Here is a 25320-nt window from a genome sequence, read left to right as displayed (position 1 = left end):
AGGGGCAAGTGCGTTCAGTGGAGTAGCTTTTAATGTCTTTCTTTACTTTAATGGATTTCTTATTCTGTTCTATTCTATAGAATTCATCCACGGTTTTCTGAACTTGTTCTAGCAGCTTCTTACTATCAGATATCGTGTTGCTGCTTGTTATTTGTCTTTCAATTTCTGTTATCTCTTCCAAAAGTTTTTTGAGTTCCTCTGTGGCTATGTCGATACCGAGGACCATCCAGTGCCTAGAGCAAGTAGTGCTAATGTAACTGAAATTTGTGATGTATTTGGGAATGTCAGTGAAAATTCCGGGTATGTTTCTAACTTGGAGGTAATGTGGAACCAGTTTCTTGGGGAGCATTGGTGGAGTCGGAGAAGAGGGATGGACCTTCTAAAATCTTTTTGAAGGTCCATCCCTCTTCTCCGACTCCACCAAGAAACTGGTTCCACATTACCTGAGCAATTAGAGAAAACAAAGAAAAAATCTGTCAGGTTACAACTCATGATACGGATGCTCACAGAGTATTTAAAAGCTGACATTATCCCCACAGGCCTCCAAGTTAGAAACATACCCGGAATTTTCACTGACATTCTCAAATACATCACAAATTTCAGTTACATTAGCACTACTTGCTCTAGGCACTGGATGGTCCTCGGTATCGACATAGCCACAGAGGAACTCAAAAAACTTTTGGAAGAGATAACAGAAATTGAAAGACAAATAACAAGCAGCGACACGATATCGGATAGTAAGAAGCTGCTAGAACAAGTTCAGAAAACCGTGGATGAATTCTATAGAATAGAACAGAATAAGAAATCCATTAAAGTAAAGAAAGACATTAAAAGCTACTCCACTGAACGCACTTACCCCTACCTAACCAAAGACTTCTATATCAACCGATCCTACAATAACCAACGTAACAACCGCCCCTGGGGCCGATTCAATAGAGGACAGACTTTAGTAGGATTCTCTGACACCTCTGTCGAATCCTCCGACGGTTCCGATCCAGGCGAAGGGACTAGCAGTGCTAATAGAACACCAGTTAATCCACAACCTTCAGCCTCTTTTTTAGGACGTGGTCAGCACGAGCCACCCAGAAGAGGGGGTCTGAAGCGTGCCCATTGGCAAAACCCACCAGGAGAACGGCAAACCCGACGCAACTACTACCGTTGGTAGACCATTCACAGCACATAGACACCGCTATCTCCATTAGCCAGACACAAACCAACCTCTTACTTCCCATATTTAATCTTACTAAACACCATTTAAATGACTCAGAATTATCAGTACTAAGCAAGGGCCTTTCATTCGTACCCACCACCAAGACTAACTTTCTTGACCTACAGACCAAAGTCCTTAGGTTTTTTCGAAAACTGAGATTACATAGCTACTTTTTGCTAAATCCCTTTTCACCCAAAGCACCTAACACCCCTTTGAGACCTCCTTCCACCTTCTCCCCGTCGGCCAATATGGTTCCACCGGAGATTTCCACTTTTGAGAAGTTGGTATTAAATGACCTATCACAACTGGCCAAAGAACACCACTATATCCCTTACAATATCTCATTGGCAGAAAAATCAGCACTCCAAACTCTTAAGACTAACAACACGATTGTCATCAAACCTGCTGATAAAGGTGGTGGAATAGTACTACAGGAAACCACTACCTATAAAAATGAAATATTAAGGCAACTAGGGAATACAGATCATTACTGTAGACTCCCCACCAACCCCACCAATGAACTCAAACAAATCATCCAGCAAGTCACCAAATCAGGTTTAGATGAAGGCTTCCTTTCCAAACTCGAATATCAGTTTCTGAATGCGAAGGCTCCCCGGATGCCAGTTATTTACACTCTACCTAAAATCCACAAGGATACCAAGCACCCTCCTGGACGCCCTATCGTCTCAGGTTGTGGTTCCATTCTAGAGCCACTTGGCCTATATGTAGACTTTTTTATAAAGGAATTTGTTCCATCCACGCCATACTATGTCAGAGATAGTATGCAGATGATTACCTTGGTAGAAAATCACACTTTTAACCCTTCAACTGACACACTTTGCACTCTTGATGTTGAGTCTCTATATACTAACATCCCCCAACGAGATGCATTACTCATCATTGAGACGACTTTAGAGACACGCATCAGACCACACGCAGTCCCTACCATTTTTATTTTGCAACTCCTCGAGATATGCCTGACTAGAAATTTCTTTTTGTTTGACGGGCATTACTACCAGCAAACCAAAGGCACATCGATGGGAGCAGTTTTTGCACCGAATCTGGCTATCCTATACATGAACGCACTTGAGACGAATTGCATACTGGCCCAACCCAATCCTTTTTTCTCTGCCTTGTCACTCTGGAAACGATACATAGATGATATCTTCCTGATCTGGCATGACACTCAAACCATGCTCGAAAATTTCCTTCACTGGCTGAATAACAACTGTGGTGGTCTAAAATTCACACTTACACACAACAAAATATCCATCCCTTTTCTTGACCTCAATATAACACACAAAGATGGACATCTGATCACCAGCCTTTTCAGGAAACCAACTGAGCGTAATACTCTGTTGAAATATTGTAGCAATCATCCTAGAGCTCTAAAAGACTCTCTTCCCTATTCCCAGTACCTCCGCATCCGACGCAACTATACCCTTAAGGAGGACTACTTCAGGGAAGCCAAAACATTAAGCAACAAGCTGACCTCCAGAGGCTACCCCAAAAGATTGATCCGAAACGCCCTTAAAAGAGCATGGTATTGTCCTAGGGACATTCTTTTGGAACCGAAACCCAAGAAATCAGAGAACCGCATAGTATGCGTAACCACTTTTTCCCTCTCATCAAACAAACTTCGAAAAAGCATTCTTAAGCATTGGAGTGTAGTAAATGCTGGAATACTTAACCTAGAGAAACCCCTCTTTGCTTTCAGAAAAAGCAAGAACATTAAGGACCACTTGGTCAGAGCAGCACTCCCCAGTACCACAAACACGGGTACCCTTCATGACCATTGGTCCTTACCGTCTGTGATTGGTCACAATAGATGTGGCAACTGTTCTGTGTGCGGCTTTACCACTGACTGCAAGGAATTTGTATATGGAAATATACGTAAACCTCACAATCACTTCAGTAATTGTAACACTTGTAATGTGATTTATGCAATCTTGTGTCCCTGCGGTATGATTTACATAGGTCAGACCACACAAAAAATCCGGGTAAGAATCTGTCAGCACAGAAGCAGATTACGGTGCAAAACCCCCAATGCACCATTGGTCGAACATTTTGAGGCCACAGGCCATACCGAAGATGACATACACTGAACCGTAATTTCTGTAGTGAAGATTCCACCCAGGGGCGCAGATCTCGCCCAACTGTTGAACAAGGAAGAATTAAAGTGGATTCTCAAGACAGGAAGCATACACAGAGGGTTGAATCGCCTTGAGGACTGGACCTCCTTACTATGAACTTGTTGGATTCATTTCATTTTGCACTTTCCTGAACACTGACTGGAACACTGAAAGTACATACAGAAGGTCTAACCCCCTTGAGGACCGGACCTCATTGTTGAATAGAAGTTTGACTTGCTCATTTACATTTCGTGGACTTTGGTCCTCATTTGCCACTACTGAGATGCCAGAATGGTATTGGTGTACATAATTGAATGTTCATCCCAGATTAATGTTTATTGCGGTGACACAAATATCCAATGTATTTTTGTAGCACTTTCGTTTTCTGTCAAGGCAAGCCACCTCACTTTTCCCTTCTTTCTTCTATTTCTAATTCGCTGGCTGCCTCGCTCTTCATTTAACAACCCCTTTCTTCCAACCCTTCCAATATGGCGCCCGAAAACATCTTCGTTTTTCCCACTCACTTGCACTGCACAGCTCCTTGATCACGTGACTACTCGTGTGACCGCCCATACGATCGCACACACCTACATTATGTTGCATGCCGACTCCCCCTTCAGAGTCGATCCGGCATCGTCCGAACGCGCTGTCCTCTGCACGGCCACGGAACACATCTCTCTTATTACATTGAGGTAAGCCTCGCTACTGCGGCCCCGTTGCCTGCCCGTTCTGTTCACCCCCCGGATCCTGATATTAACTTTCTCCCATCAGATTTCCTTACCGTGTCCTCTACTTTGGAAATTGATGTTCGTAGGTAAGCCTTTATCTTTCGCACTCCCTACGTTCTTGCCACAAAACTTCGCTCTCCCCTAATTATATTTCCCTCCACAGGCATTGTTCCTTTAATACGCGTCCATTTCAATTCACGCACCGCCGGTTGACCGAGACTCGGCTCCTGCTCCGTTGCCTCCACTGGCAACACGAGGTATTCCCCTCACTTTCTCAAACGCCTTTACCCAACTTTGTCACCCTCCTCGTTATTTTCCCGACACCGCATGTCTCCGTACGTAGCACCCTCCTACGGCTCACCGCTTCTCTCCGCACTCCGAAATTAGTGATAATTCCTAGCACCCTAGTATGTCTAAACCACCTACCTTTTCATGCTATTTTTCATCTCTCGTACCTCGCAATTTTTTCTATAAATCGTACTTGTTCTCTTGTACCTTTCAGTCTTATTCTTTCCGGTCGGTTAATGCCCGCAATAACACTACTGTACAAGATTTCAAATAGGGACTAGCCCCTGATCTGACACTAATGTTTTTCCGATTTTAAATGTTTCGCCAAATGTAACTATAACTGATTCATTGCTATTTTCCTTTTTTCCCCTTTTCTCCCATGAATTTCTCTCCATACCTATGTGTTTTTTGTTTGCCTTATTGTCCTATGTTTACTCAGGCAATCTAAAATATGGGCAATTTAACTAAAAAGTCCTGATGATGATCCTCAATCTCTCTGATAAGGATCGAAACGCCGTCGACTCTGTTGTCCACCTTACACATTTTTATTTCTGTATATAATACATCGTGAAGGTGGCAATATGAATATCAGATGTTTCGCTACTCATTATCTCTAAAAAAGAAACATCATTGTAATTGCCTGAATGTGTTTCACAATTTGTTGTCCACATGATATGTAAGTCTTAGGATACAGGCTTGTGTCCCACTAAGATTCTACTTGCATTCTCTGGATCACTGCTAACCACCTTTACTTATTAAAGTTGCCATGCCCGGCTGGACATTGGCTATAATATAGTATCAATTTTGACTATATTCATTTTTTGTTTTACCATTTTTTTGCTTTCAGGGACCACTGTTTCCTACAATACGTATCTACCCAAGGTCCCTGTCCAATTCCTTTGGGTGCCCTTGTCCCCCTTTCTACACAGGGTTGTTTCATAGCAGTCCCCATCTCTCCTCCAGAAGAGAAAGAAAAGAGTACAGGAGCTTCTTCTGATGGCCAACTGGTTCCAAGCATGGGCCATTCGGAAGTTGACCCCTCCTTCGTAAAGTCCCATAAAAGGAGGTAGTCTCAGTATCCAGACATACATCCCTAGAAGATCTGTGTTTCTTAGTTTGGTAGGAATGATGCTGCAAGAGCCATACGCCTGTATTTTGAGATTCAGCTTAGTTGCTTCAGGAGGTTCCCGGGTCATCTCCAGGCAGCAGGCCTCAGTGGTGGGTATCTCCAGGAGAGTCAGAACCTCCGCCAGTTCTGTGACATGATGAGGTTTGTTGTGCCAATCCAAAAGGGTAGGTCCAGCAATATTTAATACGGTCTTGTTGCAATTCGTCTGTTCTTGGACGGATTTGTTGATGTCAGGTCAGCGTTGCAGGGGCAATATCCTGGAAAAAAGAGCAAGCTGCTCCCTCAAAAGAGTCCGATTCTGCCTTTGGGCCCACCTGTAGGATGGCTTCTTTTACTTTAAAAGAGTGTAATTTAGTTAGTACGTCTCTAGGGTGTCACCCATCACCAACCAGCTGGGAGAACACTCAATGTACGCTATCTATCTTAACCATCAATGTTGTGTCGTTGAGTAGTTCTGCAAACAACCCCGAAACAAATGCTTCCAGGTCAGGGCCTTCCACCCCCTCTTCCAAGTCCCAGATTCATATGTTCTTGCGCCGAGATCTGTTTTTGATTTCTTCACATTTCAAAAGAGACGCCTGTAGCTATGAGCGGAGTAATTGGGTTAGGCCTTCCATCTGACTGGTGTGTTGTTCCAGTTCCAGCATTTTAGCATTAAGATCCCCCACCCGAGTGGCCACCGAGTCCACATCTTGTTGTAGAGAGGCAAGTTTGGTGTTGAGATCTAACTTAAGAGTCTCTAGGAAGAGGCGTGATCGGCTTTGAGTTTCAAATGTAGTTCCTTCTTAAAACCTTGCAAGGAGGTACTTACCGACAACTCGCACTGCCCGCATCCAGAATGACCCCCCTGCCAATCCACAGGCATGGCTATAGAGATCTTAGGTAAAAGATGAGTGCATCCTCCCCTCCGTTTAAAAAAATATATATATATCGTGTTAATTGATATATCCATTACGGAGTATTCCACAGTATAATAAATCCAGAAGTAACTTATCGCACATTTTGTAATTATGAGATTTATTCAGAGTGAAAAATGTCATCAATTCATCTTCGTTGAAATATTCACATAATAGTAAGTGCCAGAAAGTTACAGGGCAGCCCACACGTGTTTCAGCCCCTTATGGCCCATTTGCCTGGGGCTTTTTCAAGGCTGCGAAAAGTGCATAGAATATAATGAATTGTGGTTCAAAATGGTGTCAAACCATCACCAATTGTGAAAATGAAATTGGAGGATGAGGAGTTGAAAGGAGAACAGACCATAAAAAAGAAGATTAAGGGGTAAAAATGACAGGCATCCCAGTGCTGCATAGACCAGTTTCTTGATCTAATTAATTACCTGCCCTGTTACAGGGATGCAATAGATAAGTAGTCCCGGAAAGGACTGAAATTCTCCATGCACCAAAAAATAAAAACTTCAACCGCAATTCATTATATTCTGTGCACTTTTCGCAGCCTTGAAAAAGCCCCAGGCGAATGGGCCATAATGGGGTGAAACGCGTGTCAGCTGTTCTGTAACATCTTGTTATTTACTAATATGCCAAGCGATTATACACAGCGATTCACAAAATCACAGCTGTATAGAATGGCTTTTTGCTCTCTAGAAACCTCTTTTACGATCCAGAAATGTCTTTCGAAATAGCAAAAAGGATGTTGTAACTCATTCTGAATTGGAATTAGGAGGGGGAATTAAGAGGGTGCCCATTCCTAACTGCAAACTGCAATGAGCTGCATCAATGCAATTGCAGCTGGCAACTACTGAACCTTAACTGGCTTCTCAGATGAGGTGGTAACCCATTCACAATGGGGAAACTGTTCCCGCTGACAGCTTCTCTTTGGGGATCGTGTCAGGCAGTTTAAGGGAAGGTAGGTAGTAGTACAAGGGAACACTACCTGCTCTACCTGATGTCTTATGTAGCGGCATTTCCTTAAAGCAGCAACAGTTCCTTTAGGAACATTGGGAGCTTTGGAAAAAGAATCCCTGTCTGGGAATAGAATACTAGGCATGGTGGTCTGTTGTTTCTTGCTGGCCCCTATTCCTGTGTTTGCGGCCAATCCCTGGGGGTCCCAAATAGCAACTTGTCTTATTAATGTCCATTAGGCAGGCCATTGTGCAATTCCTGTAACTAGAGATTTTGAAACGTATTAGTACACAGGTTCTATTACAAAATTAAGAATAGCTTACAAAAAGTCGGTATGTTATTTGCAACCACTATTAGCGGCCTGTGTTTACCTACATCTGGCCTACAATATACTGTATTAAGTCACAATTAAAGCCAGGTAATAGAACAAAGCACCAGGGTTTATGTGACTGAACATCTCTCCCTCCATTCCCCTTCTGACTCTTAATGCTTATAAGCCCAATGTCCTTAACAAATCAGCTCCCAACTCCTCCAAATATCTAAAGAACTTCAACCTCTCTTTCATTTGACACCCTCATTACCGACCAATATCAGTGCATGAAAAATGGAACCCTACAGACCAATCGGATATTATCATCCCATAATGCCTCTCTGTGAAAGTAGTCATTTGAGAAGGAACTGAATGCATCTCAAAGATCCAAAATCCCTTAAGGTTGCAAGTTACATGTCTTTCTGTCACCATGTTTCTGATACAATATCTTGATATCAATGGGATAATTAGGAATCCATCCTCCAACCTGAATTTGGAACAATGTAACCTCCATTTTACATCTCTAAAGAGAGCCCCTTTAAAATCCCACACCTACGATTCACCTCACCCGCCCCCAACTTGTAACTTTTCTCCCCTCTTCTGTCACCTCCTCTAATAGAACCACGTGATAGACATACTCCCAGAGGCACTGTCACAATCCTCGTGAGTATGTCGACCCACTTCTCTCCATACAACCCCTTTGTGTACAGAAGAGGGCTTTGAGGCCCTCTTTATTTGTGCAGGAAAACCATCTCACTTCTCTTTTTATCTCCGTATGCACCCATAGAGCACTTTCTCGCACTCAAGAGGCCATGGCAACTGAGTAGTCTCCCACAAAGAACTCTGCTTTCCTTCAAGATAACCTCTCACAAAGCCTGAACACACTCTCTATTCCTTCCCCTACCTACTTCTCTGGTATGCTTACAGACAACTCAGTCAGCATGGTTCAATGAAGCAATCCACCACAGCCAGCTTGGTATCCTGAGAGTTACTAATTGACCCTCATACAAAGGATACCTGTGGTTCCAGAGGCTAGATGGTTAGGCACACAAACCTGAAGACGCTCCAAAGTAAACCAGACTCAACTGCACAAGAGAAGACGGATCTCTAAAGACTGAGAAAGTCTGGATGTACTTGTCATATCTAGTAACCACTGCTAATCTGCACTTACATGCTCACTGTCCTCTAGAATTGGGGGTATATTCATCCACTCCTCGATCCAACAAAATTCCATGACCTAAGAGCATGAGCTCACTCCTTGGATTCCAAAAAAACAAGTAAAAACACAAGCACCATGATTCCCCTCTCACCTCAGGGTAGACTCTACTCTTGTAGGTAATACGAAACCACAGCAGACTTCCAATAAAATAATTTGCAACCCGAGAAACAGTATTGAAAGTCAGTCCACAATTACTAGTAAGCCACCAGTGCAAACCTCTTACAATTGCCTCTTTCATAACTGTAGATCCCCCGCAAAACACAAGATAGAGATAGGAGCCGTAATCACTAACAATTTCTTAAATATTCTACCTCTAAATGAGAGAAGGCTCAAAGTCGCTTCTCGTCAGTTTTGGAACAGCTTTTTCTTCTGAACATTCTGTCTTCTGCCTACACCTCAATGGGAAAATTGGAGGGGGTGGCAATCATTCACAAAAGCTCGATTCAATGCAAAATTATGAAAAACATATGTTCCTTTTGTCCAATGTCTTGCAACAAAAATGAAAACACTGGACTCTTCCCATCAAATTCAACTTGATTTATCACCCTACATGTGCCAACTAAATCTTCGAGATAAGTGACCTGCACAAGAAAGTGGAAAAACATATTTCTTCAAACAACATCACTTGTGGTATTTTCAAACTATACTGGTGATCAAAATGATGCTCTCATCTTATGACTGCTTTCTTACTCAGCCAAGTAATTACTCAGCACGTCTTTCCAAATGTAAAAGAGGACTGATCTTGAGCTCGAAATTGCAAGTTAAAACTCAATTAAGGCAGGTACCCCAAACTCAGTTAGCTGGTTGGATCACCACTCAGCATCATTTTCTCGTACCTACAAAAAATCAAAAATCAAAGGCCGATGAAGAAGTAAAGACCAGGTGTAAAAAGTTAGAAACACATCAACCTCTACACTCTCTCGCATAAAATATTTGTTTCCCTTCAATGAATCCAAACACATGCAGGATCTTCAAGAATTGCTAAACTATACAATTACAACCCTACCATGGACAAGTTGCTTATTTATTCACAGTGCCTAGAACTAAAAACGTAAGAAATCCATACCTCCCTCATGATGGTTCTTGAAACAAGTGAATCAAATGAGAACATGGCAATAGCATATCAAAAACGCTTACTGGAAGAAAGAAGTCCAAGATGGTAATCTTTCAAATCAAAACTTCATTTGGTCACTCAGAGTTAATCCATGCATAAATCATAAAAAATGCTCTTTGTTTTAATGAAACAATTAACAAAACCTCCTACCAACTCACTACCAAATAACGCCAATGAGGAAAACTGCGCACTCTATCTCATTTTTCAAAGAGAAAATTGACAAGATTGAGCTGTCTATCATTCAGTCTCTCACAACCCACACAAACATGCTTCTTCCAGCAGCACAACTCAAATGGGTGGTCGGGTATATAAATAGTCGGTACTGCAGTAGGCTGGCTTCGTCCTTTAGCAATTTATTTGGGGACATGTTGATCAATCTACATTACATGAGGGGCTGCTACAAATTGTTTAGCAGGGGTTAGTGAAGAACAAAAACCATCTCTCCATCTTCTTTCTTTATTAGAAGTGCATTTGAGCCAGATAGTTGTACTTGATTTTGAAGAAAGTAGGGGGATAAGTAGGGGTGGGTGGCAGTGATTTTGGATGCATCATGCAGGGAGAGAAGGGACAGCAGTCTCTGACTCGCACTAATCCCAAGAAGCACCAAATTACACTTGTAGTTCTATATGTGTAGCAAGAGGGGTACCCCCACTTCAAAGTTTCCCAAGCACTGTCACACATGCTTATGCATACAATCAGCATGAATTAGGTGATCTGGTTATGTACTCCACTGCTATAATCAGCTACCACGAACTGTTAGTGCGATCACAAGGCTATAGTCATCCATGTTAAGAAGAGTGCACCCGGTGGACCCCTATGACCCAACGGAGGCTAGAGCTTGTGTGTCTAGCAATGATATACACATTTACAGCATTTTGTAAGAAACATGTGGTTAAAGAAAATATGCTCAACCTACCAGAATGTTACAATAAGGTGCAGGTGATTGCATGGACACTGCACCAGTGTACTTTAACTCTACCTCCCGTCTCACTCACTTGATCAAGTCTGAGACACAATCGTGGGGAGTGTAAGAAACATACACGTCAGAATCCAATGCCTGCATTTATGGAATTTTGACACTGGATGAAACATCAAGTAGGTAATGAAATTCCACCAATTAGTGCTCCTTGTTCAATGCACTTCACATACCAGGTTATTCATATGTTCTCATATTAACTGCTATCACATCGGGTGACCTTCAGAATCTTTTCTAGGTAAATATTCAAAAATAGTGCCCAAGTATGTTAAAATCCATTGCAAATAAATTTCCCGGGTGACTGTTGGAAATATTTTATCTTAGGCATGTTTAGCTGTTGCTGTTAGCTGCATACGTAAGTGCAGACCCACGTGCTCATACATACACAGAAGTTCTCAATACAATATACCATGAGTACTAAACCAACACAACCTACCTGATCCAGCTTTGGCGTCTGCAGCCTCTGTAATGTTCTATCAGAGGTCAGGACTTTTGAAGTGCTGTGAGCCTCAAAGTACTCCTCCACCAGTTGAGCCTGAAACACACAAAAGCTGGTAAATGTATCTATTCATACCATGAGATATGTAGAAAGGATGATAAAAACTAAACCTTAAATATACACTAAGGGTATGAGAATTTGGCTCTTGATCGCTCACGGCATCCAGAGATATTGAAAAAGATCACACCTCACCTATATTTCTTTGTGTCATGCGGCATCATTGGTGTCCTTTCCACGTCTAGGTAGATAAATACCACCTAGCTGGATAAGACCAACATTGGCCAGTACAGAGATTACTGAAAAGAATTTCTCTTCATTTAGTAGGAAACTTTGCAATGATGAAAATTTTAAGTATTGGATCTCATTAGAAATTAATGTTTCATGCATCCATTTACATCTGCTTACATGATTCCGTCATCTGTTTGCCCATAAGGATCAACAACCTTCTTCAGGACTCACGGGATCACTACCAGGCAACACAAAAGTTGAGACGTAATGCCCTCTTACCTCATGTCACCAACCGGTTTGCATCCACCCTAATTTGAGCTTATTTCTATCAGTGGACAAGGGAAGGGGAGGCACTTCCCAATAGTCACACATTCATCAAGGGTGGAGGCCTGTTTGCGAACCTATGTGCGCCCAACCCCGTCTTACTCTACTAAAACCAAAACTTTCCCTGCTCAGTACACCTTCCAACATCTCGATACAGAACTGCATGCAAATTATTTCTCAGTTCATTTTACTCAGAGTAAAAAAATAAGTCCATAAAATGTTCTGCATACCATTGTTAATGGGGTTGTTTCATTCATTTAGGCCCAATGTTCACTTTTAGTGTTTGATACGGAGGTAACATGAGCAGTGAATGTTGGTAAAGGTGCGCTTCTCTTGATTACTGTGAGAGTATAGTATCACTGATATACTACCTGGATAGCTTCAGATTGATGGTGCCACCCAAGGAAAACAGTGATTTGACAAAAATATTACCAGACTTCCATGCTCAAACAACCCGCACGGGAAAGGCAATTCTAAGAGTGAACAATTTTGGCAATCTTTGATTTCAAATGACTGCTCCTTTGTAAAAAGAAATGTCCTGCATGCAGTCTACTCACCTCAGCAGCATGTTTTGATTTCTTGGATGGTGTTTTGTTGGGAACTATCGTTGATGGTGGCTTGCTGGGAGTCTTTTGATTAGTCACCATATCGCTGGCCTTCTCATCCCGCTCCTCTGTTGATTCCCCTTCAGAGCCTGAGGCGGAGTAGTCACTCTCACTCTCCGACCTCAAGGTTGGAGCTAGATGCAACAAAAAAATGTATGCAGCAAATGTGACATGTTCTACAAAGTGATCCCTGAAAATTATTGACATCAGGACCATGCCAGAGAGTCAAGGATTGGACCCAGCTCTAACAACACTGTTCCTCCTTCTGGTTTTATATCACAAAAAGGCACAGAGTTGACATGCATCAACACATGTGAAGTGATACTAATAGCCCTTATTGAGACCCAACCTGCAGTATTAATATTATTAGAGCTCTTTATGACTTACAATGCTGTTGATTATGGTATCCTACTCTATTTGCCTCAAAGACTACATGAGTATTACAGGACTAAACCTAGCATGGATCAGTTTATCCCTTAAAGTGGTATGCAGCAAATAAGAAGGGTTGGACTACTTTTCTAACTCAAGGAAAGAGAGGTCCTCCAAAGATCATCACATTCGTGTAGGCACAGTAATGCATACTCTAGCCCTGGAGTTGACATTATTGACCAATTCAAAACTCCATTTCAAATAGATGTAGAAGCTACACAGGTGATCCACCCCACAGAAGAAAGAGCTAACAGCTTAAACTCTGCATTATGCCTTACTCGTTTACAGTAATGGATGAGGGAAAACAATCTTTACCGCAGTGGCTTCAATTCCAAACAATTATACTCTTTGGCAAAATAAACCTAAGCCAGTTAAAATAAAAACCTTTCCAATGGTAAATAAACTTTTCAAGTGGCCTTCTACACTGGAGTGTTTCCCCTTCTGTAGCTCTTAAAGTAAGAAACCAAGGAGTAATATTTGATCCTACAATGTTATTCATTTCAAAAGTGAATGTTTTAAAGAGCAGTGCACAAGTCCAGTTTCATATGCTTAGCGAAGTCACACCATTGTTAAGCACTCATCACAAGGGGTCTTCATCCACTCAGCGGCACTATCACACCTCTATTATTTCAACTGCATGTACATAAATGCCCATAAGAGAGTTTACATCAACTTACATAGTGGAAAAGAGAGCAGGAAGGCTTATCCTAGATCTTCCTGTTGATTGATGACATTATTCCCGCTCTTTGAGCCCTACATTGGTAACCTTCAAGATCGTGTGCCTTAGCAACAGGATATACTGGTCTTAGGGTATGAAATACTTGTCTCCATTATTCCAAACCTGCAAGCTATCTCACAACCCACGACTGCCAATCGATAATCGGATGGCCTCTCACCTACCAAGAAGGGTGCAAGTGGAAAAACCCTGGAAACATGCAATCCAAAATCTTGGAATTGTCTGACACCAGCCCTCAGACTACATCAAGAGACCATCTCAAGTTTAGAAGGGAGGTGAAAACTTCCTTGTTCCACCAGGTCTTCCCTGAGCTGTTCGACTGGGATTAGAACTGTGAATCTTATCAAACTTGAGTAGGCCAGCTAAAATAACCGTCCTGATTAAAGCATAGGCAATTCATTTTGTCGGATTTTGGACTTCTCAGCAAAAAGTTCAACGTCCACAAAGAGCGCCACCCGAATCATGGTATATCTGCACTTCAAGCTGCAAATTTCAGAAAACTTCACCGTGAACAGAACCATCGCCTACCGACCAAACGGACCCCAAGCTACCTTCACCAGCCACCTCAGGGACATCATTGCCCCTCTCACCGTAGATCCCAAAGCCTTTATACTTCTCAATACCTCAACTTCCACTGAGAAAACAGGACCAACACCTGCTTCACAGCACTCTTTGAAAGTCAGAACAATTCTGGACTAACCCAGCTCATCATAGAACCAACAGACATCGCAGGACTGGACTACATATTTAGCACCAGCGACAGCATGAAGTAGAACTTAACGTCACCACTCACATGGACCAACCACTCCATCATCCACTTCTAAATCAACACACTACAAGTCAACACACCCACCAGCATCAGCCTACTCTGCCACAGCTGGGGCAAAATCTCTGAGGCAGACTGACTCAACACAGATCAACCTAACTAACCCAACAGACAACCTCAACAAGGACATCACCAACTTGATCAAGAACTATACAGATGCCCTTGCACACATCAAACCCAACAAGCACAGAAGAACCAACAAGCAGGCACTCAGAGCACCTTCAAGACTCCAAACGGCACTGCAAACATCTAGAAAGAAAATGGAGAGCCAGCCACAAAACCAGCGGCTTCACAAGCAACTAAGAGAGACCAAGAAAAGAGAGCTAGCTGAACACATTGAAGGGAGCTTCAACAGATCTTCTTGATTGTCAAGGACTTCACACCCTTGGCCTCCATCAACAGCATAATTCCTTCCCAAGAACTCTGCGACGGCCTATCAAACTTCTTCCACAAAATCGCAAACATCTATAGCAACTTCGCACACCAACGAGACCCCAGCAATGTCATCGCAAACCTGCTCCTCACTAATTAAGACGGCCACCTGACCGAATAAAAAACTCATCAGAGAAAATACAGCGACGATCATGCAGACCATCCACTCAGGAGCCCTAACAGACCCTATATCCTCACCACATCTCCAACCTTGTTAAAGCACCCATCTGCAACGCTGTAACCCATGTCATCAACACCTCCATCACATCCGCCACATGCCCAGAAGACTGGTAACTTGCAGTGGTCATTACCGTTCTTGAGAAACTATCGGCCGACTCGAGCCAACAGAGCAACGTCTGTCCCATCTCCCTGATCCCCAACCCAGCCATAATAATAGACAAGGTCATCAACAAGCATACTCACTTCGAACACCACCACCTACTGGACAAGACTCAATCAAGATTTTTTTTAAAACCACAGCACTGAGGCAGGACTCAACGAAACCATCAACAACATCTGGGCCATTCTGAACCGAGGAGAAATAGCCGCCCTCATCCTGCTCAACCTCTCTGCGGCATTCGACATGGTCTCCCACAACACACCCACAAGAAGACTCGCGAGCTCGGCACCCAAGGAACTGCACTCAAATGGATCTGCTCCTTCCTCAGGGGAAAGAACCAAAAAAGACAGACTGCCACGCTTCACATCGGAGACCAAGAACCTGATCTGCGGAGTCCCCCAAGGATCATCTCTTCCCTACTCTGTTTGCTGTCTATATGACTATGCTCATCAACATCAATCCCAAGGCATCACCCTCATCTCCTACGCTGATGACAAACTCACATTCTCCCTGAAGGACAAGAATACCATCACCAGAGACAACTTCACCAATTGTATGGCCATGGTAGCAGAATGGATGAGAACCAACTGCTTGAAGCTCAACTCTGACAAGACAGAAGTACTGGTCTTTGGAAACAGGACCTCCCCGTGGCCGACAGAGCTAGGACTGACATCAACACCCACCGACCACACCAGAAATCTGGGGACCATCATGGACAACAAGCTCACTTAACGGCACAAGTGAAGGCAATGAGCATTGCCTGCTTCTACATCCTACCTATGCTATGAAAGATCTTCAAGTGGCTCACACAGAACACGAGACGCACAGTAATGCAAGCATTCATCACAAGCACACTCGACTATGGTAACGCATTCTACGTCGGAACTCCAAGCAGCTCATTCACAGACTTGAGGCCTTCCAGAAAGCTGCCGCAAGACTCATACTCAACATTCCATGTCGCACCCACATCTCACCCCACCGGCTCCCCATTCACAAATGTAGCCTGACTGACTGAATTTTTTATTAAGCGCACTATTGCCGTGGCGTCTTGACGCTGAGTAAGGATAAGGAGTGGCTGCCCCTGAATTAGGATTTTATGAAAAGCCAAGTTTTTAATGCCTTTCTGAACAGTATCTTGTTGGCTTGCAAGCGTAGCTCTGTAGGGAGGGAGTTCCATAGCTTTGCCGCTAGAAATGAAAATCCCTTGCCTCCCCATTGAGCTCTTAGCGGTCAAACCAGCCACAGACTGCCAGACCTTAATGCTCGGGTCGGTACATACCGTGGAAAGAGATTTAATGTCCGCTGCACTGCCTCCTTATATAGCTTTGTAAACTAGGCATAGCGCCTTAAAATCCACCCGTCGTCGGACAGAGAGTCAATGTAGCTGCCTTATGCCACTCGACGTCGGGCGATGTTTAGGAAGATCCAACAGTATTCTTACAGCTGCGTTCTGCAGTGACTGAAGTTTGGAAAACTGTCTTTCCCCAGCTCCAATATACAGCGCATTGCACTAATCGATTCATGATAGATCCATGGCTCCTACTACCGTTTTTCTTAGAGAGAAAGGAATAAACTGCAGTATTTTTCGCAGGACCTTAATCATGAAAAAGCAGGCCGAGATAACTTGATTAACTTGTGAAGTAAGTGTTAAGTCCTTATCAATCAAAAAACCTAGATTTTTTTCCTTTGGCACAGGGATGGGGCAGGTGCCAGCTTCTGGAGGCCACCATAGGTGATTTCAGATTGAGGGTTTTTGGCCGAATTCTATTACCTCTGTTTTCTCTGTGTTGAGCTTTAGGAAATTTGTATTCATCCAGCACAGTGCTTAGTGTCCTGCGGGTCCAGTGAGTCTTTCTTCAAAATAGGTCTTATACAGGCCTTTTTTCATCTCTGTGGAAAGACTCCGGATCTAATAGTCTCATTAAAGAGAGGGGTCAGGAAAGCACTTATCTCTTCTGGGACCAGATGTAATACGTAAAGGGGGACATGGGTCAAGCCATATCAGCCAATTCAAACCCCTCACACACACACATACAAAGTCTTGCATAACATTGTGCCAGCATACCCCGGACAACTGCATACACTTTCAGCCAGCCTGCTAGACATTTAAGCTCAGCCTCTCTCACTCGCACATCCCCCGCATTTACATAAGCGGAGCAGGAGGCCGCTTGTTCACTGACATCACACCCAAAACATGGAACAACCACCCACAACACATCAGAGCCTGCTACTCATTTCTGGAGTTCAGCTAGAAGCTGAAGACCTGGATCTTTGAATCACTCTAAGGGGACCACATATGCCTACACACCTTCTCATACGCATGGATACCCCCACGGATGATTAGTGCGCTATACAAACTGACATAAAATAACAAAACACATTTTATCCCAGGATAAGACAAACTGGAATGCAACTATTTAGGCACTGTAAATCCTGGATAATCCGGTAGCTCATGCTTTAGCACTGGTATAAATTGAACAAAAAGAACTTTAAGTAGAGTCTTTGGTGACAGAGCCTGAAAGGGTTTTACACAGGTGTAAAAATGAAACGATCAGCGATTGAAACGGTAAGCTATGCCACCTTGGGTTTTAAGGTTAGTATATGAAACTGATTGGATCCACTTTTGTGAAAGACTGCTCCCTAAGTAACTGCATGAAGAGTCTAACTTAATCTCCAGATCTTGTTGTGAACTGTGAAAATAAAAATCCTTTTGTTGGGATTTTTCTTTTTTTTTAGATAAGTACAATACACTTTAAATTATTAATCACCAGTTACTTTTGTGAGTATGACACATCCAACACTCATCAGTATATGCTGTAACCCAATGCTTGTTATATTGAAAATGACTTTGTCATCTGCACATTGTATATCATAAACCAGTCAGCAGCTACATGTCAGTTTTAAAGTCTATTATGCATGTGAATAGTTGTGTATACAAAGGTCACTGATGGGTCTGTGTATGCTAATAGTACATGGTACAAGCAAGACTGACCTGATGGAATGTCATATGAATGCATTTAACATTAGAGAATGTCAGTATCAGTATATTGCCTATTACAATGCAATAACTGTTTAAATGCTAAAGTTAACAAATCTGTTCTTGACTGCCATGTTTCTTTTGTTTAAAGAAACTCCATGTTTTGGTCACCATTCAAGCTCACATGACAGAGGAAAACTGCCCACTTCTCTGGTTCATGTGTTATAATCACATCTGCAGGGGAAAGATGACCCTGCATAGATCCGTCTTGAGCTAAAAATAGCATTAGCTTCCATATGCTTCTATAAAGCAGCATTGTTTGGAAATTTTCATAGCAAAACAAGAGCCAAGCACAAGTGACCAATACCAGTTCCATAAGACACCATTAACAAATACGGCATTTAAGGTACTGGTGCAGGGGTTGAGATTTGACATTGGGTATGTTGCTGACAGGAGATGCTGAAGTACTAAATTCTGACCGTTGATCCAATGACAGTCTAATGTATGCAGAGAAACTGTCCAAGTATTGGAATGATAAAGCTTAATGAAATCATACAGCCATTTAGGTTGAATGGCTGAAACATAAGCAATACACTGGGGAAGGGAACACACTAATAGGATAGGGATGTTTGATGAAATGTGATTCTGGCTTTCCTAAACTTTGATCCAGGACATACATTTTCATCTTATCCGCATAAATAAATACACACAGATTGACTTTTTTCTCACCACTAATACTATCCTGCACAGCACATTTATTTATATATCTCCTAAAAACATAATCCTATAGGTCTAGAAATTACTGACAATAAAATAGAATAATATATATTGAGTAACTTCAGAACTACTGTTCAACCCCCTGTGGCCCTGCTCCATGGCCTCTCTTGCTCCCTGTACAACTATCATACTCACCACACCTTATCAAGGGTCTGAGGAGTTAGGACCAGTCTTATGGAAAGTCACTGGTTCTCAGCACCCACGCAGCCCCCACCCTCTTCAATATACAAAGCCATCAACAACTGGCCATTTGGCTGACAAGCTAGCCACCTCTGATGGCTTTTGGTACACCTACAGCCAGGACACCATCAGATAGGAGAGAATGATATGAAAAAAAACAACAGGCGATCTCCATTTATGTGCCCTCGATCTGAAACATCACCCTATAGCCATCAAGATTGCCCCAACCATGTTCCAATTTAAGATTGAGGCGCAGACACAGCTCTTTAAAAAACACACTAGAACACGAAGTAACAGTCAACTCCACTTCCAGAACACGCTTTCCCTCTCCAATTATCCATTGACTGTATCTTTGGCTTTTACCTTATACAGCACTCCTCTACTTTTAGCTATGTTTGAGCTACACACGTACTGCATCTATAATCTATACACATCTATAATGTGGGATAAAATCATCTGTCGTACTCTATGCAGCTCACACTACATTCCTTGGTTCTCTAATTACTCTTTCTTTTTTTTAGCTTGCGTCTTACTGTTGTACTACTATACATTTATTTTGCCTTGTTTTCTTGGCCCCTGGGGGGGGGGGGGGGCCTGGATGGGTTCCCAGGGGCGCGCGAAGGCCTCTGCAAGCATATGTAAATGAAGACGCCTGGAAGTGCAGCGAAGTTTATTTGCTGCATTTCCAGGCTGTCTTCATTTACTCCGAAGCCCTCAGAGTGCCGTGCGGTCAGAGGTCAGTGGGTGTGCTGCTTGGGGCTCGGCTGGGCAGTGTCTGGAGTCTTATTAACCCTTTCGATGCTTGTGACGGAGCGGTTCCGTCATGCGCGTCGGTCGCGCTGTGCGGATGGAACCGCTCCGTCCTGGCCCCGCCCGCGCATGGAACCTTCAGCACAGCGCAGTAATCCGCGCCGCGCTGCAGGGGTTAAGACTCCAGCACGCCCCGGTTTTTCACAGGTCTTTAAAGACCATTTGCATACCTTTGGAACCTGGTTACAGAGGCTGTTTTTTTTTCTTCTTTTTCCAGTAGCCCCTGGGCCCCGACTCTGCCTATTCCTCCTTACATTTGTATTTTACATATACTGCTGTAGTGTGAAAATGTATTTCATGAAAATGAATATAAAAAAGGGTTGCCAATAGAAAAAATGCCAGCCATGTATGTTTAAAGAACCTGCAAAGACCTTGCTAGGGTCTTAAATAAAAAAGTATGTATTAATTTGTAATTTGACTTTGTCTGTTCCTTTTATTTTCAGTCATGAAACATTCAGGCAGCCTTAGAACATATTTAAAAGTGCTTTATATTTGCTTTTCGAAGTATGCACAGTTAAGTGCTGAAAATAGGGCTTTAGGTGACTGTTTATTTTCGTACCGTCTGCAACATCAAAATAATGAGCTGGCAACCCTAATCATAAGACTGGAAGTTTGTGGCAGGATCAGCACATTATTTATTTCCTTCACCCTCGATTCCCTGATTTAATTCCATAGTAGCAATAGTTTAACTTATATCTGAAACCCTACGCCCCGTCAATAACATGCTGATTAACTTCCAGTGTCTGGGAATTCACCCTGCATTCAGACAACTCACTCCTCGTTCTCACCCATCACTTTCACACTCACCCTGCACTCACAGCGCATAGTTATGGTTTTTCCGCATTTGCCACACAATCCATCATCTGCTGTATAATTTGCAGATTGAAAAAAATGCAGCAACACATGTTACCTCGCAGTGGAAGGCCCTTTCTAAATGTTGACTGGTCACCTTTCTATTGCTTACTGCTATAGGTGGGTGTTAATGTGGTACTTATGAGGGGCAATAAAGGCCAGGACAATGTTAACAAGTGTAAAAATAGCAAAATAGTGCAGTAATGCTATCACAAAATATGCAGCATAATTTGCCTTTGCTTGCTGCAGAATTTAGTCAACCATGCTGCATAATTTGGTCTTCTCCTGCTGCATAATTCCAATGGCCCTGTATATAGTCAGGGGTGTGGAATTTTCCAAATAATCTAGTTGTCCAAGGGACAAAATGCCACTGAGATCTACATGTCCTGTAAAATCCACTTGTCCCACCTACCCCCGTTCCACATCAAACCTAAGGGCTCCGGCTGACAGAGAAACATTAATATATTTTTGCTTTATTAAAATCAGTAAACCATTGAATGCTGTGCAATAATAATGCTAAAGGAAAACTTATCAAGCGATATTATCGCGTCCCTGCCCCCCTGCGCCCCCTCCCCTTAACCCTGACGGCAATTCTTTTATTTCTATTCCCCTTTTTTTCCATTTTTTTTGGCTGTGTATTTATTCCCACAAAATACGTACATTTCAAACCATACGTAATGTACTAATTTACCGTCACCCTTGGCTGTGTATTTATTCCCACAAAATACGTACATTTCAAACCATACGTAATGTACTAATTTACCGTCACCCTTGTAAAAACGTATGGGTGGGATATAAAAGGTGTCAGCCAGCGTGCCTCCTGCCATTTCCCCCTCACTTTTGAAGCTGGCCAGACGTGAGCCCTACGTTCCTTGCGAATCGGTAAGTTGTATCGAAAAAGAAACAGCAAAGTTGGGAGCTTCCTTTAATAATAAGCATCGTTTTTTCGCCAAATGTACCCTCTTTGCAACATTAATCAATTGTGTAATGTATATTTGTCGGTGTGTTTACGCAGTTATGGGCTGAAAGTTAATAGCTCACTATTCTATATTAGGACTTTAAGTTATAAATTGCAAGTCACCAAAGGATGTCTCTTTTGAAAGCATTAATCTGCAGATCTGTTCCCATCCTATGCACTGTGTAATGGACTTCGTACATGTTCTTTGCAGCAGGCATATTAACCCTCTGCACTAACTTCACCGAGGTCACAACCTCAACTGTACAAAACACGGATCTTTTCGCCAAATGTACCCTCTTTGCAACATTAATCAATTTTGTAATGTATATTTGTCGGTGTGTTTATGCAGTTCTGGGCTGAAAGTTAATAGCTCACTATTCTATATTATGACTTTTAAGTTATAAATTGCAAGTCACCAACGGATGTCTCTTTTGAAAGCATTAATCTGCAGATCTGTTTCCATCCTATGCACTCTGTAATCGACTTTGTACATGTTCTTTGCAGCAGGCATATTAACCCTCTGTACTAACTTCACCGAGGTCACAACCTCAACTATACAAAACACTGATCTCTTTCCAGGATGGTAATTCATCACACAAGTTTCCTACACATTTCTGTGAGGCCTGGTAATTGCCGGCGGAAAGAAACGCTGCAGCAGGTGCTTCGAAAGCTTTTAGCGCTGGCTGCGCCGTGTGCGACAATGTTTTTTTGCCCATAAGCCAAAGGAGTGAAAGTGTAGGAGTCACATGTCACCCATACTGGTAGGCAGTAGTTTAAGAGTGCTTGGTGTGGAGAAGCACAAACGCAGAGTCGAAAAAGAAACAGCAAAGTTGGGAGCTTCCTTTAATAATAAGAATCGTTTTTTCGCCAAATGTACCCTCTTTGCAACATTAAACAATTTTGTAATGTATATTTGTCGGTGTGTTCACGCAGTTCTGGGCTGAAAGTTAATAGCTCACTATTCTATATTAGGACGTTAAGTTATAAATTGCAAGCCACCAACGGATGTGTCTTTTGAAAGCATTAATCTGCAGATCTGTTTCCATCCTCTGCACTCTGTAATCGACTTCGTACACGTTCTTTGCAGCAGGCATATTAACCCTCTGCACTAACTTCACAGAGGTCACAACCTCAACTATACAAAACACGGATCTCTTTCCAGGATGGTAATTCATCACACGAGTTTTCTACACATTTCTGTGAGGCCTGGTAATTGCCGGCGGAAAGAAACGCTGCAGCAGGTGCTTCGAAAGCTTTTAGTGCTGGCTGCGCCGTGTGCGACAATGTTTTTTTGCCCATAAGCCAAAGGAGTGAAAGTGTAGGCGTCACATGTCACCCATACTGGTAGGCAGTAGTTTAAGAGTGCTTGGTGTGGAGAAGCACAAACGCAGAGTCGAAAAAGAAACAGCAAAGTTGGGAGCTTCCTTTAATAATAAGAATCGTTTTTTTCGCCAAATGTACCCTCTTTGCAACATTAATCAATTTTGTAATGTATATTTGTCGGTGTGTTATGCAGTTCTGGGCTGAAAGTTAATAGTTCACTATTCTATATTAGGACTTTAAGTTATAAATTGCAAGTCACCAACGGATGTCTCTTTTGAAAGCATTAATCTGCAGATCTGTTTCCATCTGCGGTATGAACGCTCCGGACCCGCGATGTTAAACCCGCGTTGCGATGGCAGCGCGTGAATCTGAATTCGTTGTAATGGGTGTTTCCCCCATGAAGCGGTGGTAGCGCAGCGTGCCTGCTTGCGATACGCTTTTTTGACGTCCTCATCTGAGGCACCGAGGCGGGCCAGGCCTAGGCTTTTGTACTAATTAATCTACCCACGCACGGTTGCTAAAAATATAAATAAAAGAAAATCGCAGCACCTCCGTCACAATATTACACAATTCAAGCGGGCAAAACTGCTTATTTTACCTGAATGCTTATTGCAAGCCTCGTGGCGGCCACGGACTACTGCTTGCAGAGGCTGAGTGACGTTTCACTCCCCCAGCCAATCACTGGCTAGAGCCCAGTCATGGGCTGCTAGCCAATCAGATGCCGCCAAAGGCTCTCTGCAAGCTTCGGATTGGCTGTGAGCCCCAGAGTGCCCACAGCCTGTTGTTTGAACGTGATTAAAACGTGATTAATGTCTACATGTCCTTCGGACATAAATAGACAATAAATCTTCTTGCCCGTCAATATAAACAACATGGCTCGGGCGTCGGGCGATATGATTCCCCCACTCCTGATATAGTGCTATGAGGTCCCAGCCTGTGGCAGAAAGCACTGTGAATATATTAGTCATTATTTTAAAACAGTATTTACATACTTTAAGCTAGGCAGCGGCAACATGATGCAGTGATTGAGATAAAATAAGTTCTTACAAAACATACTTTTTAGTAATAAGTAATCAAACTGTATCAAATGCAGACATTTTTGTAAGTGTCTCCACTAGTCAAGATACCAGCTGATAACTCCTTTACATTACATCTTAAAAAGAATAGATCTTTGGAATTATTCAGCAGAAGCGGACAACATTATCCGGCAAGTTTGACTAAATTATGCAGCAAGAAAAAGTAAATTATGCGGCACAATGCGCCACATTTTGTGGTTAGCATTACTTCATTATTTTGTCATTTTAACTCACGGTAACACTGTCAGGGGAAATATTTCACGTCATTAGTACCAGTGTAGCACCCAAATACAGCAGTAAGCAGCCACAAGATTACCAGTCAATCTTTGCAAAGGGCCTTCCACTGTGCCGGAACACTTTGTCACGCTTTAAGTAACTTTTGTTCCGTTTGAGCTAGAATCAAGTTTTTTGTTGTTGAAATCTGCAGATTATGTAGCAAAAGCAATACACTGATAATTATGTGGAAAACGCTGCTGCAGAAACTCATAATTCCATGGTTACTTTTTTAACTTTCTGCACTACCACCCGCACTTCAATTTCAGGCAGAGGCATCTCAAAGTCAGTATTAACCATTCAGGGGCAGTTTTTTTGTGAAAGCGGAGTCCATGGGGTAGCAGGTAGAAGGCCAGCAGGGTTGCAATCAGATGCAGAGCCCTAATCCTCTCAATCCTTGGGGGCCTCACAGTAATGGTTGGGAGACAGAGGAAAGGAGCGAGATTCATAGATATTGTCAAAGAGAAGGCCCAGAATAGGGAGCACTGTATGCAGACTCATTTTTATGTTTACAAATGGCCACAGACCGCTTCTTCAGCGAGATACCCCAAAGAAGGGGACAATATAAGTGTTTTGTTTTTTTAAAAGGGACATTCATTAGTGAAGCTGGTACTGCTGCCAAGTGTGTAAGTGGCCACTGCTGGTTATCATAAAGGAGCAGATGCAGCAGGACTGGGGCCCATGGATTTTGGGGGGGCCACTGCATCACA

General features: G+C 42.7%; 1 protein-coding gene across 1 annotated transcript in view; it reads right to left on the bottom strand.

Annotated features, from left to right (window-relative positions):
• Positions 1-25320, bottom strand: part of ORC2 (origin recognition complex subunit 2) — a 286663-nt gene that overhangs the window by 147967 nt on the left and 113376 nt on the right. The window contains exons 8-9 of the mRNA XM_085649029.1: positions 12574-12755; positions 11402-11500 (exon numbers count right to left, since the gene is read on the bottom strand). Coding sequence (XP_085505155.1) covers positions 11402-11500; positions 12574-12755 — 281 coding nt within the window. The remainder of the gene's footprint in view (positions 1-11401; positions 11501-12573; positions 12756-25320) is intronic.

The sequence above is a fragment of the Triturus cristatus genome, chromosome 3_2 (genome assembly GCF_964204655.1).
Source record: "Triturus cristatus chromosome 3_2, aTriCri1.1, whole genome shotgun sequence".
Taxonomy (NCBI): domain Eukaryota; kingdom Metazoa; phylum Chordata; class Amphibia; order Caudata; family Salamandridae; genus Triturus; species Triturus cristatus.
This window is presented reverse-complemented; position numbering and strand designations above follow the sequence as displayed.